This window comes from Nanorana parkeri, unplaced genomic scaffold (assembly GCF_000935625.1).
Source record: "Nanorana parkeri isolate BGI_ZX_2015 unplaced genomic scaffold, ASM93562v1 scaffold170, whole genome shotgun sequence".
Taxonomy (NCBI): Eukaryota; Metazoa; Chordata; class Amphibia; order Anura; family Dicroglossidae; genus Nanorana; species Nanorana parkeri.
Genome location: NW_017306438.1, coordinates 953,327 through 973,286, shown reverse-complemented (window position 1 = coordinate 973,286; position 19,960 = coordinate 953,327). Strand labels below are relative to the sequence as shown.

Below are 19,960 nucleotides of genomic sequence, written 5' to 3'. Positions count from 1 at the left end.
TATATATATATCCCTTTAAGTGTATATTTAACTGAACACAAAAGGACATATAAGTGAAGTTCATTGTTAGTGCTTGCATGCTCTTTAACTTGTTTAGCACAGCAATGCAAAGAACTGAAATAATGCACAAACTGCAGCAACCAACAACAACAATAACCACAATTCATTTTCTAATCAGATTAGTGAAGGATCAATTCTGGTTCCTGTAGGTTAACACACTTTGCCCGTTGCTGTTGGCCTTATCGGGCTAGCTGTGTGTGTTTATGTTTGGAATCTATCAATCTAAAAATCAAGAGAATATCTTGTGGCATCAAGACCTTTTATCCTGAAATGCTTCGATTACAGATGGCTGTGTTGTAAAATACCCAAGCGACAATTTTGCCAATACATGAGCTATTTATTTTAAGCAAATGATTTGTCACTTTGTTATTTGGCTCTTGGACCCGGCTTTTTATGTCTTTCCAATCTGCTATATAACTCTGCTGAATCCTTTTATCAGCTAAACCTCATATGACTCGAGAAAGCTTTCAAGGCACAATATGTTTTTATACTTCCACTATGTTTGTTATATGTTCCCATTCACACAGCATATCTAAAATCATTGTTTTAAAAAAATATCTTACCTTTCTATTTGTTTCTTTGGAGCAGGCCTTTGGACAGACTGCAAACAGCTCTGAACAATTTCAAAGTGAAAGTGGAGGGACAAAGTGGGGACTGACTTAATTTCCCGAATAATATACAGCGGTACCTGGTTTAAGAACTTAATTAGTTCCATGATTCTGGTCGCGAACCGAATTGGTAGCGAACCAAATCAAACTGTGATCAGTTTGTGATCTTGACTAGAGGAAGCCACAACCATGTGTCAGAGCAGGGGAAATGGCTGGGGTTGTGTTCGTCACCCAATGCGGAGTTCACGAACAGAGGCAAAATTTTGCCGAACTTCCTGTTCGCGAACCGAATTGTCGCAAACAGAAGCGTTCGCGAACCGAGGTACCACTGTAATGCAAAACCTGAGCCTCGATCTTTAACCCTTTATTAGGACAGACAGTGTTGAAATCTAGTTTACAACTGATAATAAGATCTGCCAGCACAGTACAGACAGGGTTAATTACGGTAAACATTTACTCTACAGCCCTCTCCTTAACACCTTCCGCTGGTTAAAATTTTTTATTTGATTTGGCTTTTGTCAAGGAGCTCGTTGGAAAATTGTTGACGGAACAGTGACTGCAGCCAGTTACTAAAGCTGGCCATACACTGAGTTTTTGTATTGTGACAGCGGTGGTTAGGCCACTATCAGAATACCCAGGCTGATTAACTGCGGTCACTGTACGGCAGAGATTTCTTTAGATCAGCTTCTTCGACTAAAGTTGACTGAAAAGTCGACTTTTGCTCAACGGGGTTCCTGACAGGGCCACACATTGGTTGAAATTTGACCATTTTATGGCCAGCTGTACGCTTACTTACTGCAGCTAATGACGTAAGCAGATGCACGCAAACAAAAATAAGCATGCCAGAGGTCTCAACCATACTCCATACAAATCTAAAATAAATAAAGTTTAAAATATATATATAAATATATAAAAAATCAGGCATGGATCTATGTACTCTGCATCTGCCAATGAAAGCTATCTCTCCATATTCTTAATTTCTGCTTTCTCAGGTCATGTGTTACTTTGCAGAAAAAAAAGGTTGTATACTTTGGACCATCAAACACTCAAGCAAATGTAACTGCTTTCTGTGGTCCAAAATAAACAGGATGTATATTCTTTATTAAAACAGAATGTATATCTAGAGATCCCAGAACAGCAATTTATGATCCAGGTTGCTCCATATGTTCAACCCTGGTACTTAAAAATGACATTCTTAAATGAGAATTAAGTTTTCACTTCAGTATCTCTTCATTATGCCGAGTCTCTTGGGGAATACACGTCTCCTATTTCCACATAAAGCAGTGGTGGTGTCTTCAAAATGTCAACAAAGGATTTATTTGATTGTGTGTGTTATAATGGGACTGTTACATAATTACCTTTCCACTCCTCACCGCAACTCTACAGTGACCTGTTTTTTGCCAAATTAAACACTGCGATCAAAGAGAAATAACTTGTATTCAAAGTATAACCACTAAAAATGGGTTTTGTTACACTGACTGCTGGTAGAAAAAAGAACGTAAAGCTGAATTCCAGGGAGATATAAAAGTCCTAAATGAAACGCAGTTCTCTAGTCATTAATACATAACTAAGGGCCCTGTCACACCAGCTCCGGTGCGTTGCAGCACGATTCGCTGCTGGAAAGCACTGGAGCGCATTCTGGCCGGCTTCCTGCATTCAGGGGCGTGAGGGGGCATAGGGTACCATTTTTGTCAATGGTACTGCAGGCATGCCCCCAAACCCTCCCCCCCGCGCCCGCAGTGTAATCACTCCCACTGGAACGCCAGGCACAGGAATGCCCTCCGTTCCAATCCAGTGCGATTTGAAAAAATAGTGCTTGCATCATTTTTTCAGCTCACACTGGACCTGAACGCAGGTCCAGTGCGAGCATTCACAGTGCAGGCAATCGCACTGTGAATGCAGGAAGCCAGCCGGTGTGCGTTCCAGAAGCATATTGTGCTGGAATGCACCGGAGCTGTTGTGAAGCAGCCCTTACTGCATTTATAAATGCAAGTAGTGTGAGTTCCTAAATTAGACCTGGCATTAGGCTTGTGCAGTCCCCTGTACCACACAGCTCAGACTAGGAGAAGGAGAGGCAGGAATGAGAACCAATCATCACTTATCAGTCTGCTGCTTCTCCTCCTAGTTATAGTGGGGGAGTGACAAAACAGCTATAGCTGGTTATACCTTTGAGGAATTTCATACTAACTTTCATACGAAAACTCTCATCAGAACATTTGATAATGCCATCAGAGACTTGACGAATGTTGTTCAAAATTTTCATTTAATTTTAAGATCTGGGCGTGGAATTGTGTGTTCCTTACACATCTCCCCACCTGGCGCTTTGCAATTATGAACACACTGGTCGGAAAGGGGGCGGCAGACACACAGAAAACATTGTGCAGCAGAGTGGCCATGCAGCTCTGCCTACCACCCCCCCTCCATCACGTGACTCAGATGTCTCCTGAGGCAACAGTTTCAGGCTGCCTCAATTTAGGGATGGTCCTGTATGCCTAGGTAGGCTTTACTGTATTCTGGTAAATGTCAGATTCATGGCAATGTCCACACTCTATTTGTATGTAGTTGCAATTTCCTAAATGGACGAATTATTATAGACAAAGTATTGCTGACTGGGAGGTTAAAGACTAAACCAGGTGGCAGTTGTGAGACCTTTCCATACTGAGTGCTGCTAACCTCTTTCACTGTATTGTAGCACCATACTGTTCTTGCTTAATTTGCTAATAACAAATGATTGTCTTTCCACATATATAGTTTCTGTAATATTGTATGAGGTATATAAAAACTCTACAGTCACAAAATGTGTGTTTATGAACAGCACGATAAAGGTGTGCTGAGGGGAACATAGCTGAAGAGTGATCCTGCCTCTTAGGTAGCACATTTCCTGCAATAAAGACCAACCAGATACATCTACTCTCGGACTACTTATCAGTATTTTATTCTGGTTATGGTAGACATTAATCCATGGATATAGATACGTCATGTATATAGTATTCCTGATGGGCTTTGCATTTTGGAACGAAGCACTAGAAAGCTACAGTACTATCCACATAGACCTCATGATCAAACTCATGTAGCCTTGTATACGAGAGACTAGTCAGGTTGCATTATGGAGACCCAATAATAAGCTGGATGCTTGAACCCCCCTCATGGCTTAACATGATGGAGAAAAGAAAATGAGGTTCCAGTAAGAATGTGGAAAAGCTCTTAACAAAAAAAATCCCAAACTTCAAAAGCCTGTTGGACAGCTTCATAACAGGTTCCAGGTTTTGAACCCCCTAAACATCTCACCTGCTGGGATGGAATGGCCCAGCGAGAGCTCAGATGTCAATATAGCCCAGTCTTTCAGCCATAGCTTTCCCTTCAAGCAACAGATTGTTAAATGCCTTTCTTTCCAACATTATAACACACCACCATGACTGAACATAAATTATCCATAAATCTGTGTTTTTCTGTGCAAATGTTTTATTTCTTGGCAAACATCATTTTAATATGTTTAAAATGGTTGACACACGGATATGTTTGGAAACCGCTGCAGACAATGTTCCACATCTGTTTGAGTTCTCCTTGTGGAAACCCCAAGTCTATGGAAAAGCATTTTCAAGAGCTATTTTGTTGTGTTTTTTTGAAAAGCTGTAAGTGCAAGGGTGGATTTCTGTGGAGATAGTGGTTGCCAAAAATATCCCTTCAAAAATACCACAGTCTTCCGCTGGTATTAAATCCTTGAGAGAGTCGTAGTAAAGAAACTGGCCTAATTGATTTTGTGTTGTATTATTCTTCTGTTACTGTACAGATGCTTTATTTTACATGGTGAAAATCATATTTTGTGGTTGTGTCTCATCAACTTGTTTGCAAAATTAACTGATTACACTCAACTCAACCCAAATGCTTATAATATACAAGACTCGTAGACTGAAAAAAGTAGGCAAAATAACCTTGTTATTCAATAGTGTGAACTGGTCTATGGCTAAAGGACTAGTAAACCTATGAACACTGAAAGTGACCGTTCAACAGAAAGAGTTATATTTGTGCACTTGAGTTTTGAGATTGTTAGGCTAAAAAAGACCCACGTCCATCGAGTTCATCCTTAGTAATAGAAATAAAAGACTTTGCATACTCAAAACTCTTTAACTTTAAAAATTTCATAGGAAGGTTAAAAAAAGGCTTTATAAAGGGGGGATCAGTTTGCTTTAAAGGAGAACTATGGGGTAAGTGGTTTTTCCCCATAGTTCTCCTAAGGGTCACCAGGGGACATAAACTAGCGTCCTCCCGTCACTCAAAACTCAGTATGAAAAAGTTCATGAACCCATCACACTCCTGACCGCTTGTTCCACGAAAGAAAGAATGGGTGCTGCGGTAGTCAACAGGTGGCAACCGTTAAATGCACCGACACTCCAATTGCAATTTAAATACGTCTGTTTATTGATGTGGGTGCAGCATATCACACTGAAGCAACATTTCTGGTGCACGCAGGATCCCCTTCCTCAGGCAAAAACATGTGCTTGAGAAAGGGAATCCTGCATGACCCCAAAGCTCAGTATATCGCGAGCTACAGCTCACGGTATACTGAGACCGCTGCAGCCGGGACGGATCCCGACATTACTGTCGCGATCCACCCAGCTGCATGATTGACAACTGTCTAGAGGCAGAGCCAGCTGTACCCCTCCCCTCCCCCGTCAGTTCTGCCAGTCAGCGCTGGAGGATCAGAGCAGGGAGGGAGGGAATTCATGCAGGGAGCCGTGAGGGACAGTCACGGCCCTCTGCAGGGACAGGATCGAGAAGTGAGCGAGCAACGGTATGTGTTCACTCACTTCCCGATCTATTGAGCCGATGTGTGACACCTTCATTGTCACACGTCGGCTCGAAACTATGAGGTTGAGTGAAAATCACTCACCTCATAGTTCTCCTTTAACAAGGAAAAAAAATTGTTCCTGATTCCTGAAGGCAACCACATAACATGTTACTTTGTATTTCCTATAAATATAAGTCCATTTATTTCTTGATTTTGGAAATGCACCCAAACCTATTTTTAAGCAATCTGCTGATTATAAAAAAAACCCATTATGGCCAGTATAATGAGGATATTTCTCAGGCCTTCTTCTTAAGGCTGCGTTCACACCTGACCGTTTTGTAGCGCGTCCTACGCTCGACGAACGCGCTACAAAACGGTCAAAAAAATAAATAGCATTGTAGTCAATGCCCTCGTTCCCACCTAGGCGTATTTCCGCCCGTCCCTAACGCCCTACAAAACGGCCCACGCCTGAAAAGGTCCCGGGACTACTTTGGGCCTTTTTGTAGGGTATTTTCCATTGGGATACAGCCAAGTAGCCTTTGGAATCGCGCAACTTTTTTACCGCGTATCGCGGTAAAAAAAACGCGTGACGGTCGCGCGACAGACGCGCATATTACAATACGCCTAGGTGTGAATGGGGCCTTAGGGACAACTGAAACCAAAACTTGTTTTTAGCTTTGAATAGAGCGGAGAAGGATTATAACACCGGTCAGGTTTTTATTGTTGTCTGTGTCTCTGTTGGGGAGATCCATCCACTCTGTTTGTGAAAGTGAAAGAAAATTCCACATTTTGGGTTGTCTTTAGAACAGGATTAGATGGGAAATCTTCCAATGGGGACACAAGTTCTGGTGACTCTGCAGACCACCAGGGATTTCCCTTTTCGCTTTATAGGTAATTCCTCAATAGGACAATTACAAGGGTTTTATAAAAGTTTTGCCCGGAGTTCTTCTTTAACACACTTTTTTGTAGATTCATATAATAAATTGTTTGTTTCACTATGTCCTTTCTCTGAACTTTAAATGATATGGACTGCCTTCCTTGATATACATATATCGAAGGTGTATTGCCTGCAGAAAGGTAATGTGAATGTGCAGTATGTAAAGCGCTGTGTGAATTGGCGGCACTATATAAATACCTGTAATAGATAATAATTAAAAAAAATTATAATATCTTTGTCCATCCAGTCCTGATATTTATAAAGCCCTATTACATAGCACAGCCAACATGGTAGCCTGACTTTTCTGTGCTGCAGTTTAACAACTCAGCTGGGTCACAACCCTGCCCCTAGCCCATGACAGGATAGTAAAGAAGAATTATTAGACTGATGAGGTCATCAGACTGCTTTTTCATCTTGTCAGCATGTTCAGTCTCAGCACATGTGAATACAGTTGGTTATTGGCCCCAAGTGCTGGCCCTCAAAGTCAAATTCAGGTATTTTATACTAGCTGCATTTAAATACATTGAATGATTTTTACATAAACATATTTAATGTTTTTAATACATACATAATACCATTCCTGGTGGAGTTCAGTTTTAGGCTGTGTTCACACCATGTCTGGAACAGATATGCAAGTGCAGTGCATTTTTACCGCAGTTTTATTTTAATTTTTTGTAGCTTAAAATGGGCTTTCAGATGCAGTCCAGTGCATTTTTTACATGTTTTGCGTGGTCCGATGCATTCCAGACAAGAAAAAATAAGACCTGCAGTATTTGTTCAGAAAGCACTGCAAAGGTGTGAACTGTAGCCCAAAAATCACATAGGGATACATTGGGATGCGTGTTTGGTCCACTAGCTAACTGTTCTGGTCTGGATAGAATCTGGACATTGTGTGAACAAGCCCTTAAGGCGTTGGTGACCCTTAGAAAGCATCTTACCAAAAATTGGCTTCAGTGCATAATTCTAGGGAAAACAATGTGCCAATCCCACAATGCAGTTTTCAGTTATTTTCTTTGTATCAAAACCCACAGCCTTAAATATGTGTTCTTTTTAAAACTTAAAAATGCATTCAAGTACCTTTTAACTATTACAAAAATGTATCTTATTTGTGTATCACTCGGCTGTAGATCCTCAAATACTCTCTGAATTCATGATGACACTGTCCTTCTTTCTGGAGGGTGGCTACTTTTGTTCCCCATGGTCCCTGTGTGTGTTGTAAAGTAGCCACCCCTCCAAGCTCACTCCTGTGATGGACTACAATCTCACTTTACTAATTTGTATTGAAATTGTAGTGCATCACAGGAGTGAATTCAGAGAGAGAGATGATTTGAGGAGCTACAGCTGAGGGATACACAAATAATCTACATTTGTATTAATAGTTCCGGTATTTGAATGCACGCCTGAGTTTGTCGCTCTACTGATATTTGTTTTTGTCACTCACGTTCTTTGTTCTGTTGCAATGGCTGTGAAACCTGTAATAACATTTTTTGTTATCTGCAGTTCTGATAACAGGGTGATAGTGCTGCCTTTGCACGCATCAGCTTTTAACCAGCAAAGATAACTACTGGCAGATGTGCCAACATGTCCAGCGTGAAACATATTGTATAATTGGATATCCTCTGCACCAAAGCGTCACTGGGTCCCTCTGTGCACGAGCACACACAGCTTTTTTATTTTTTTATTCTATTTTTAATATCTGATTTGATGATAAATGTGGGAACTAATTATGCAATAGTTTATAGGCTAAGGATTTCGTATTGCTTTGCTTCTCACCATTGTATTATAGCAGCTTGACTGTGTGCTTGCTAGAAGTTTGATTCTTGCTGTGGATTTTCAGAGACGTTGGCATGTGACACGGTCATCTGGCTCAGGATGGTTGCCTGTTCCCGAGATTCAGGAAGCATGGCCTTGTTATTGCAGGAAAGGGTTCTGCTCCTACGCACATGAATAGAGTAAATGTCCTAAAGAGCACTGGATGTCTAATATATATTATATAGAATGGGTGTCTTTTTAGAGACTCCAATGGGCTGGAACATCCTGGAGAAGGAACTGCTTTCTGCCTCTCTCCAATACCCTCAGCAAGGGGTCTACACAAAGCTATTGTTGATCTTCACCTATAGGTTCTGTGATCCATAAAGATTACAACACACTGCACGCACTAACACAAAAGCAACAATTTGTGCTCCAAATAGGCAGGGGTTCCCATCTATACAGTGAGACCTAGAGATTGCTGCCTTTTTAGTGAATCCACATTCCCAGTCCTTCTCAGTAGCTGTCAAGCGTGTACTATTGCTGTGCTCTATTCTCCAGATATTGTATTGAATCGTTTACCTTTTGAGAAAGAAGGTTTCATTTATTCCTATGGAGTTACATTTCCCAAGGCCTGGGGCTGACACTTGGTCCTGGCTGCAGCCATTATACCTGCACAGTCATCCTCCTATGCTGAAGACATGTTTTGGGGTTTTTTTGTTTTTTTTTTACAATGTTTTGCTTAAAGGTGCTTAAAGCATCTCACATGAATAAACCTACTATATACTTAAATAGAAGGATTTATATATGTGTCTCTAGAAAGTTTCCCTTCCTGCCTGCCTTAAAAATCTTATCTCTTAAAGCTTAAACATAATGTATTGATTTTTATCATACAACTACTATAAGTACCTAACCCTACCTTGATATTATCTTCCTGTATTGCAGGGGTGGGCAACACCAACCCTCCAGGTGTGGTAAAAATACAAATCCTATCATGCCTCTGCCTCGGAGACTCATGCCTGTGGTTGTCAGTCTTGCAATGCATCATGGTATTTGTAGTTCCACAATAGCTGTAGGGCTGGAGTTGCCCACTCCTGCTGTAATGTCTTGCACAGCAGCACTCACAATAGCAGGGGCTGCAGCACTATGGTCCAGTTAGGCTCTATTGTTTTGCACGTTGCTGTCAGCCTCCTTCCTATACATGCTTACAGGAGGGGTGAGCAGAGGAATGACCTTGGCTTGTAAACGAGTGTTCTCCTGTTCCTTCGCTGTCCATTCAGCAGGCTGTAGTGAGATGGTGCCTTTTTACCCAGCTCATCACAGTCCTACAGCCATGGGGCAATGAGATGGAAGTAGGTGAGCATTTGTGAATCTGCTTTAGAGTGAGGCCTCTCAATGGCTCAGTAACAGTTTTAATGTCTACTGACAGAAATGCTATGCCACTGGATTGACTACAGGTGCGAAAGGAACTGCAACAGGTAATCTTGGGGCACCACAACTGGAGTTACAATTCTATGAACCCGTTTGGAATTTTTTTTAACCAATTCCAGTTGTTTACCATTTTAAGTGTAGAGATAATAGTGATGTTCATAGATACTTTATTATATTTAAAAAGCTTTTTATAAGAGGAAATATAGAGCTGTGGCACACAAGCATTATAGGATTAGTTAATGGCCTATGTCACTGAGAGAGGATGGCTAGTGGGGCAAAAAAATCTATTCCCCATTTCTTTTGACATCGCTCCCTCACTGGCCCAAACACTGCAAAATCTCCCTCACCAGCACTGAAGCAATGCTTTTCTTCTCCGACCAGTGAGGAAGTGATGCTGAAGGAACAGGTGTATTTATTTTTGTTTTCACTAGTGAGCCTATCGCTAGTGCCAACACGATCTCTAGTGTGACATCGGCGTTAAGCTTGCCATAAACCGGTGGAATTTTATTTGAAAAAATGTGTTTTCGGAGGGGTTGTTTGATTTTTCTAATAGTTAATGGGGTCAAAGCGATGATCATTTTCGACTGTAGCATGGAAAAAAAAGAGCTGGATCAATATTTTAATAGTCATTGTAGTTTTTGTTGGAGAGACTCCATTCATTTCCAAAGTCAAATGTTAAAACCAAACACAATTCCGAATGTTGTTCAGAGAGTCTTTTGATGGCATTATTGAACCTTCTGACAAGATTTTTTTGTATTAATGTTCGAACGAAAATCTACTAGTGTATGGTCACCTTTAGTCTGTGTCTCCTCAAACAAAGATTTCTACTATTGGGTGAAGGTGGCTGACTTTCTATATCAAACCTTACCGATGTCAGCATTAAAGGGTTATTAAACCCTCAGGGGTTTTTGCATATATCTACGGCTAGCAAGCAGTAAGATATATGCAAAAACTTTTCTTTTTTTTTTTTAAACCTTTTCCTGCAATTTTTACCACACCTGGAGGGTTGGTGTTGCCCACCCCTGCAACAGGTTTAAACGTACCTGTGTCTTTGCCGCACGCTCCCGTCCGAACGTCTCAAGATTCTCGGGCAGCCATAAAGGATCTTGGGGCGGGCACATGGACAGTTCAGATGTTTGGCCGGAAGACGAGGAGAGACACATGGTACGTCTATGGAGCAGCGTGCACCGGCACAGACTCCGTGGAACGTAAGAGGGATTTCACTTATTTTTACCCTTATGAGAGTTCTGTAATCCCGTGATTCTAGAATCCAGGCTGCCCCTCATGTTTTTACTGAGATTGTACATTCTAAAGCTTGTGCTCGGTAACATCCTCTAAATGTATTTGCTGTATAATCATATTCAAGACATCCAAGGCAGGTTTTAATATGATAGGTGGGAATGCTGAATGTCTGATTTGACAACCCTTAGTACATTGTGGAACACTCTTGTGGTCTCATTTTGCATCGTAAACCTTTTTAAAGTGAAACCAAAACTAAATACATGGTTTAAATGCATATACTGATGTGCACTGGGCACAGTGAAGTACACACCCCTGCCACACTATATAGTCAGAGGGTGACACCACTATCTAAAACCTTGTTTTAGTGCCCCACCTCTAGCTATTTTGTCTACAGCCTCCAGTGACCCCAGACATATGTTAGACTAACAGCACAAAACTATGCACTACAAGCTGAATGGCTCATATTGCTAGGACCCTCACCTGCACTGTGCCAATACAATACAACCTAACTGAACCACATTAAAGGAGAACTATGGGGTTAAGGCTTTTCCCCATAGTTCTCTTTAGGGTAACGGGAGGACACAAACTAGCGTCCTCCCGTCACCCTAGGCTCAGTATACCGTGAGCTGTAGCTCGCAGTATACTGAGACGCCGCAGCTGAAGCGGATCCCGACAATTGTGCCGGGATCCGCCCAGCTGCGTGACTGACAGCTGGCTCTCCTATATAGAGGCAGAGCCAGCTGTACCCGCCCCCTCCCCCGTCCATTCCGCCAGTCAGCGCTGGCAGATCGGAGCGGGGAGAGGGGAATCCAGCCCCTTCCCTGTCATGGCAGAGAACCGTGACAGGATCGAGAGGTGAGCGAACGCCGGTATGTGTTCGCTCACCTCCCGATCTACTGAGCCGACCTGTGATAGTCTCATTGTCACAGGTCGGCTAGAACTATGAGGTGAGTGAAAAGCACTCACCTCATGGTTCTCCTTTTAAAGGTTCCACCTTAAATCGTATCTAAACCTAAGTAAAGAAATGTTAGGTATTTCAACTTGTTATTCCTTAGATGTGATTCCATACTAAATCTATTTAGGAGCAATGTTGTCACCCTAGGCTGCTCACCTGATTTGGACTGCAAACACCTAACTACCTCATCATCTCCATAACAGGTGCTCAGTAGCTCACTGTAGAGAATGGGAGAGACTGATAACATTTAGTTAAGTGCAAAGGAAGTTGCAAGGACACTGTGTTTCTGGCAGGATCATTGGGTATTTTTCTGTTCTTGCAGAAAATGTTCTTAGCCTGAAAAAGGAAAATAAAGCAACCACCACATCTAAGGACCATTAAGCTGCAAAATATAAAAGTTGTGTCCTTGCATTTACATATACTGTAAACTAGTTCCCAGGTTATACTTTTGCTCATAAACTAATGCAGCAGCAACGTCTGTCAGTTTAGTGAGCAAACTGTATGGCCTACATTCTGATTGCTTTTTACCTATATCACATTACATTTGTGTGCTGTGGTATCATTTCTGGCTTTTACTCCATATCCATATAAACCATGTTATCATTCACTTTGATTGACACAGGGGCCCTGTGGCCTTGTGATGAAAGGCTTGCGGTGAGTTCTCTTCGAAGAAACAAGTATATTAATAGGGCTTGATATTACATGTAATCTATTTTGGTAAATACCAGGGACAGGGATTTCACCTTTTGATACTTCAAACGAAGCTACATGTATGTTAGCATTATTAATTGACTGGTAACATACTTCCATGAGCAAAGCAAATCTTAAACACAAGCTATAAGGATTATCAAAAGGCTTCCAAGAATCTTTTCTCTTTATCATATTGTCTTAATGTTCCCATAATTAACAAAATCTATTGATGAAGGTTTTCCCACAAGAATCCATGAGAAGCTGTCCAGCAACTGATGAGAAGCTTCTGATATTTTCAAGCATGAGTGTTCAGAGATTGGTCCTTTCCTAAAAACAATGCATCTCTAACATGAATTATTAAAAAATAAATCTAAGCATGTTTAAAGTGTACCTGTTATGAGAGAAGTATGTAGGGTTCCAATGCTGACCTCTCCTTTTGAGAATCTTAGTTCCTTCCTTACTTGCTTTGGCTTTAACACTTTTCGAGTTGGTGCTTAAAAAGTATTCAAGCCATAAGCAGCCAGGCAACTAGGATTTGGCAACCCCCTTACTTCTCACATTACAAGTGTACTATAAGCAAAATATTGATCATAGAATTGGAAATGTTTGAAGGGCATGTGTACTTTTTGGCCTCACCCTGTCTTATCCCAGATGCATACTTACCTCCATCCCACAGCTGTGGCCTGCTACAATGCAAACAGGAAACAATCTTTGTTGCCATGGCGCCCTGTGCGGCCGCACGGCTCGCACACCCCTAAGGCCGGCCCTGATCAGTAGCTCCTAAGAAATCTAGGAGAATCGATTGTACAGTAGTGGCAAGCACAAAAAAAGATGGATGCAGATATTGTAGAGTGCCATTGGATAGAGTTGCACTATGTCTGAAAGTGTACCTATCCTTGAAGAAAAATTTGGTTAAAGTGGAATTGCAGCTAAACTACAGCATGTGTTTTATATGGCGTGGACTTTGATGTGGAGTGGACCGCATAGTGGTCCACTCCACTTCATATATGAGTTATGTAGTTGTTTTTCTCTGTCTGTAATGCTTCCCTTTACATTTTGTCCTTGTGACACCCAGATGTAAATTTTTCCAGTTCTTGGAGTGCTGTCTTCATTTTTTCCTTTGGCAGGCTGGTGACAGGAATTATGTATTTCTTGTATTGTATATTTTATAGGCTTAAAAAGAGTACATCAGCTTGCAGAGAACACTCGATACTTCCGACATAAGTTACGGGAGCTGGGGTTCATCACTTACGGCAATGAAGATTCTCCAGTTGTTCCAGTGCTTTTGTACATGCCAGGCAAAGTCGGGTAAGAATTCTTAAAACGTTGGTTCCAAAGATATAATTATTTGTCAGCCAGCCTACTTTTGCTGTGTAAAATCATACAAATAGGGTTAGGCTAATCAAAAGTGGGATGACATGTCTACATATAATCTGGATGCTGGCAAGTTAAAACACCGGGTAGCTCTCAGTAACTCAGTTGGTGAGATATCTGTGCTTGCATTCCGGGTTTTGCACACTTACTGTGGCCATTATTAAGGGTCCCACTCTCTGGTGAATTCTGTATTTTATATTATAAATATATTGCAAAAAGAGTAACTGAACACAAGGACTGGAACACCCAGAACTTCAATCTCACAAAGTCAGAAATTGTGGGAAAGAGATCCCATTATTGGTGTTTCCAAGACATATAAGAAGCCAGACTTTACTATAGCGTAAAAATCACTTTCTGGGTGGAATTACTCTTATAAATGTAAAAGCTTGTGCAAGGTTCAAAGATGGATTTTGTTTTTAGAACTTAAACAAAAAGGTTTGGTATTTCCACTGTTTGAAGGCAATCTGTAGAAAAACAAAGTTGCTAAAATAGTAGCAGTAGCAGGTAGTTGACAGTATCTTTCTGCTGGAATCCTCAGGCTGGGATACATGCAAAATTATATATGATCACCACAATCCACTTATTCATGAACACAAATAAACTCAAGTAATCTACAGCAGTGGTCCCCAACCCCCGGGCCGCGGCCCGGTATTGGTCGGTGGATCAAATGGTACCGGGCCGCCCACGGCGGGGGGCGGGGAGCGCTGAGAGCGGGTGACAGGGAGCGCCGATAACGGGACGGAGCGTGGAGCACTCAGAGCGGGGACAGAGCATGGATCGCGGGGGGCAGGGACAGAGCGAGGGTGTGGAGTAGAGACAGGCTCTGTCACCTCCCTCAGCCTCTGTCCTCAGCAGCTGCTGCTCGTTCATGTCATACAGGAGTTCTAGCAACAGTGCCTGCTAGAACTCCTGGTTGGAGGTGACAGGTTGAATAAAGTGTACCTGTCACCTCCAAATGTTATCACACAGGGGATTTGTTAACCCCTGTGTAATAGCAATACAGTTAAGTTTAAAAATAAATAGTTAAAACAATATATATATATATTAAAAACGTAACAAAATAAAAAGGTGATAAAGTAAAAATAATAAAACAAAACAAAAATACCAAATATGATATAATAAGTCTTTACTGTTTGTGTTCCTCAAGCTTTAAATCATATTTAAATATAGGTCCTATGTGCAGTGCTCTATCGGTATGTCGCATTAGCAGGGCTATTATCCAAATTTCAGTGTAATAGCAATACAGTTAAGTTTAAAAAATAAATAGTAAAAAATATTAAAAACGTAACAAAATAAAAATTTAAAAAAAAATAATAAAACAAACAAAATGTTTCCAAAGTAAATAAAAATTGAATAAATGAAAACCAGCCCCGCTGCCCCCATGTGCACGTGAATAAACGCGCAGTGTTTTCAACTGCGATTGTGTGCAACCGCACGGGCAGGGCTGTATTGCAGCAGGAAAACGCTCAATCTGCCTGGCACGACTGTGGTGCCATTAGAAAATAATGGCACTGACAGCACAAATTAAAATTATTAAATCAAAACAATCTAAAATATAAACAATCAACGTCCCCCCCTCAGCGGGCCGCGGTAAAATTATAAAACGTTGACCGGTCAAAGGCGATAAAAAGGTTGGGGAGCACTGATCTACAGTATAGTATGATATTTGTTTATCAACAAACAAAAAGAATAAGAGATGAATACATGACCCACAAACAGGCTAAAATGAACATGACATTTCAGAAAATCAAAAGGGTACATTCCCGACATGAAAAAGCCTTGCCATACCCTTTCCATTGGAAATATGATTTGGACCACATGCATCCAAATGAGAAAAATACCGAGATTTGAAGCTCACTTTTTAAAACATAGTGTAATAGGTAAACAAACCCCATCTGTATAGTACAAATAGTAGTGGTAGGTGGCCCAAGGTCCACATGCAGAAAAAATGTAGGGCCTAATAACAGTTGCCCATTGTGTATGGCCTTTGTCAGCTTGAACATATTGCTTATAAATAAACTATTGGCTTCCTGCCATATCTTGCTGCACAACATTCAATTTGCACCATAAGTGCTCTTGCCAACAGCTTCAGTTCAGTTATAAACCTTTTACTAACCATTAGGCAATATTTTACACTAATAGCAACCTAGAAGGAATGTTTTTTTTCTTTGGGGGTTCCTGTGCAATGCCACATTGCTGCAAAGGCTCCATGTCCACCCCTGATGATAGATATTAAAGATGGTAACAGATGGAAGGCTATCCAATATGAGTCTCTAGTAATCCCTTTGTAATCTTACTAAGTATGATTAAGTCTGTGGAGATTTAACTCTCGTTGACATCAGTAAAACTAATCTGAGCCATCTTAGCCATGCATGTTACTCCATTAATTACACATAGAAGGTTTTAGCATCCACAAGCCGAAAAGATGTTTCAAGCGGCACTGATCTAAGATCTATCTGGTCTATACATGTGCAACGCCACTGATTTGCTTTGTTTCTTTTGCTTCAATATGTAGCAGAAGTATATTTTATAGTTCAATACTTTTTTGTGTTTATCGTGCCTGGTATATGGAAAAAAACAATAATAACAGAGGGCAAAAGTTCTTGAAAAGGTTGTGGATGTAACTATAAATTCTTCTACCTTTAAAATGGTGGAAACAATGGGATTTGCTCTTATAATACTACCAAGTCGAGTATAAGCTGCATTCTCTGCATGCCCTGAGAAGACCCTGTGTGCCCTAGGAAGACTCATGTTGGGTTTTTTCCTGCAATTCGTTTGCAATTTATTTCCTTAGATGTGTGGTTACTACTTCTACAACAGTTGCCAGGATCAGTCAAATGAGGGGTTGGCATCTGTGTTAGTGGATTTTCATAGTCCGAGACAGAACAGTGAAATTTGCATTTAATTGTTCTAGGAAATGGTTCTTATATTTCTGCACCTATTTTATAAGAAACATTATTTCTATCCATAGGGCATTTTCAAGACACATGCTGGAGAAGAAGATTGGCGTTGTTGTAGTAGGGTTCCCAGCCACTCCTATTACTGAAGCAAGAGCGAGGTTTTGTATTTCAGCAGCACATACAAAGAAAATGTTAGACACTGTAAGTAAATTAGGTTTATTTTCTAACCTATAACTGGGCAAAATTAGTCTGCCACACACTAGAAATGGTATTTAACAGTAATAATAGTCTTTACGGGAGAACTATGGGGTCAGTGTTTTTCCCCATAGTTCTCCTTAGGGTAACGGGAGGACACAAACCAGCGTCCTCCCATTACCCTAAGCTCAGTATACCGCGAGCTACAGCTCGCGGTATACTGAGACGCCGCAGCCGGAGCGGATCCCGACGTAGATGACGGGATCAGCCCAGCTGCGTGAGTGACAGCTGGCTCTGCCTATCTAGAGGCAGTGCCAGTTGTACCCGCTCCCTCCCCCGTCCGCTCCCCCCGTCAGCGCTGGCAGATCGGAGCAGGGAGAGGGGAATCCAGCCCCTCCCCCTGTCACGGCAGAGAGCCGTGACAGGATCGAGAGGCGAGCGAACGCCCGGATTTGTTCGCTCACCTCCCAATCTACTGAGCCGACCTGTGACAATGAAACTGTCACAGGTCGGCTAGAACTATGAGGTGAGTGAAAAGCACTCACCTCATAGTTCTCCTTTAATTCCTTGCAACAACAAAGGGTCAAGAAAACTCCAAGTAGATCACTATTATAATTCACTGCATTTGGATTATATTAGTTCTCAGGGGTATGGTTAGAACATATGTGGTACACAACAGATATCAGTTTATGAATATAAACATCATTGTTCATCCCTTAGGGTTAGTTTACACCATTGCCATGTGATAATGCCCATTTCATGTGTTGGTGCAAGGCAGTACAATTAATTTTGAATGGAACCTTCAATACACCTGAGCTGCAGTGCAGTACGACACATGGTAGCACACCGCCATTCAATGCCATGTGTTGCGTTACCAAACGTAGCAGGGACAATTTTTGATCCGTTGTGGTGTGCTTGGCAGCCGATTCAAATGAATGGGCTACTTTAACACAATGCACATTAAACACACCACAAATGATCACTCTGTGTCCTTCTTATACTATTCTGAATTAGTGTAAAGATTAAATAACTTATAAATAACATGTATAAATGAAAACCATCACAAAATTGGCTTTACAAACAAGGAAAGAACAGTGTGAACTGTTTCCCTTCCTTATATAAATTGTGACTTCAATTCTCTGACAGTCATTTATGCTTCATAATTGTTCCCCTGCATGGAAAAAAAAAACCTCAATGCACCACCGTGTTTACCTTTTTATATTTTTAGCATTTGGTTTGCTGAGTTTAAAGTTAGCAGATCATGCAGCATTCCTCCGTCCCCATGTCAGGTCTGCGTGTATTCTAAGGCTATACTTTTCCTTGGTCTAAAATGGACAGATGAAAAGAATCTTGCTGCCTGTGAAATCAGAGAACTCTTGCTCTAGATGTCAACAACTGTGTTCATAATATACTTTAATGAGCTGCAAGCATTTGGAGTACAATGAATGCCTCCAGGCTTGTTTGAATGAGCAAGAGATTATAATATCTCATTTGATATGGTGAAAAGTATACTGTAATTCTGACACTTATTATATTTACTGTGGGCATTGACATAACTGTTTGAAGTCCAAGCCCCATGAATATTTTTTAATCTCTATTTGGATTATTTAATAAAGCCATGCAAAGGTGATGTGCAAACAACCGTAGCCCATAGCAACCAAAAACATTTTACCTTTCTCTTGAACCAGATTGGGAGAAGATGAACTCTGGCTGCTCTGGGTTAGAGTCATTAGCATGTTGTTTGCTGTGTTTTATTGTCAAATGTGTCTTTGAACTTGCTAGGAAAATTGACTACTCCAGGAAGAGTTTTTATTACCTAGCACAGTCTCCTCCACAATTGCACGTCATAGCCCTCTTCTCTTCTGGTAGTATCTAATTACTCTCTGTACTGACCTCTCTCCCCTCTCTTCACCTACTTACATAAACTTTAAAGGGGAGAAACGAAGAGGAATATTATGGTGTCACTTGGGTGACAACTTTGGGGCTGCTGATATCTAATACAAGATGGCAGCACCCAGCAGTAGTCTTAGGGCTTTTGGATGTCTACACAAGGGAGGTTTTTACAGGTAGATTCCATGCATAAAATACATAAAATGTATGGCAAGATTTTGGTTAAAATAAAGATCTGCCAAAAGGCTCCTGCTCAAGCATAGGGGTCCTGCTACCTCCCTCCTGGGTTAAAACCAATCATGCTATATCACAAATATTACACGTTGGTGCTATCTAGGGATGAGTGAAAATTCTGATTCGTTGTTCCCAAACTCAGGAATGTATGATAGGGATCAAAATGTATGCTTGTTGTGGGAGCATTTCTATCAGGAATCCTGATAATTCACCATCCAAAATGAAGTAGTTGTTAAATTAGCCTTTTAAACCTGTAAAATGAATTTGGGGTTTCTATAGTTGGATATGAGCTAACTTTATGTGTATTCATCAGGTCCTGGATGCACTTGACGAGATGGGTGACTTTCTACGGCTAAAGTATTCGCGGCAGTCCAAATCAGACCGCTATGTGGTGTATGATGAGCCAAATGTTGAACTTGATGCATAAAAAGGTGCTTGCTGGATATCTCTCTACTGTGAAGCCCCCTGACTTTGGATCCCAAAAGCAGCCATTATTCAGTCCAATGTAGTGCACATTGTTCATGGTAACTCAGCCCTGCTGTGAGGGCTATTCAAATGTAGCAGATTTCCCAAGCTAGGACCATACATCCACTGTTCTATTTCCCTATATGTTCTATAGTAAATCATGTTGGCTATCGGCACAATGGTATATTGACTAATGCTACAGAGATTTGAAGATGTCTTACTTGTGCATGTATAAAAGATAACAACAAACAACAGAATGCCAGTTATTCTATTCAGACACCATGCTGGGCATTTATTTACAGCTTGATTTTAGCTAAAATACAGCAGCATACATGGAAATTGATCATACTGTATATTTTGTTTGCACTGATGTCTATAAACAATATGTGGTGGTTTGAAACCTAGCTAAAGAATGTAAGGAAGAAAATTGTGATTGGAATT

At 41.0% G+C, this 19,960-nt stretch overlaps 1 protein-coding gene across 1 annotated transcript in view; it reads left to right on the top strand.

The window, feature by feature from the left end:
* The window catches only part of LOC108785611 (serine palmitoyltransferase 3-like), a 113,505-nt gene extending 93,823 nt beyond the window's left edge, over positions 1-19,682 (top strand). The window contains exons 10-12 of the mRNA XM_018554723.1: positions 13,634-13,769; positions 16,807-16,936; positions 19,368-19,682. Coding sequence (XP_018410225.1) covers positions 13,634-13,769; positions 16,807-16,936; positions 19,368-19,481 — 380 coding nt within the window. The 3' untranslated portion in view covers positions 19,482-19,682. The remainder of the gene's footprint in view (positions 1-13,633; positions 13,770-16,806; positions 16,937-19,367) is intronic.
* Positions 19,683-19,960: the final 278 nt, after the last annotated feature.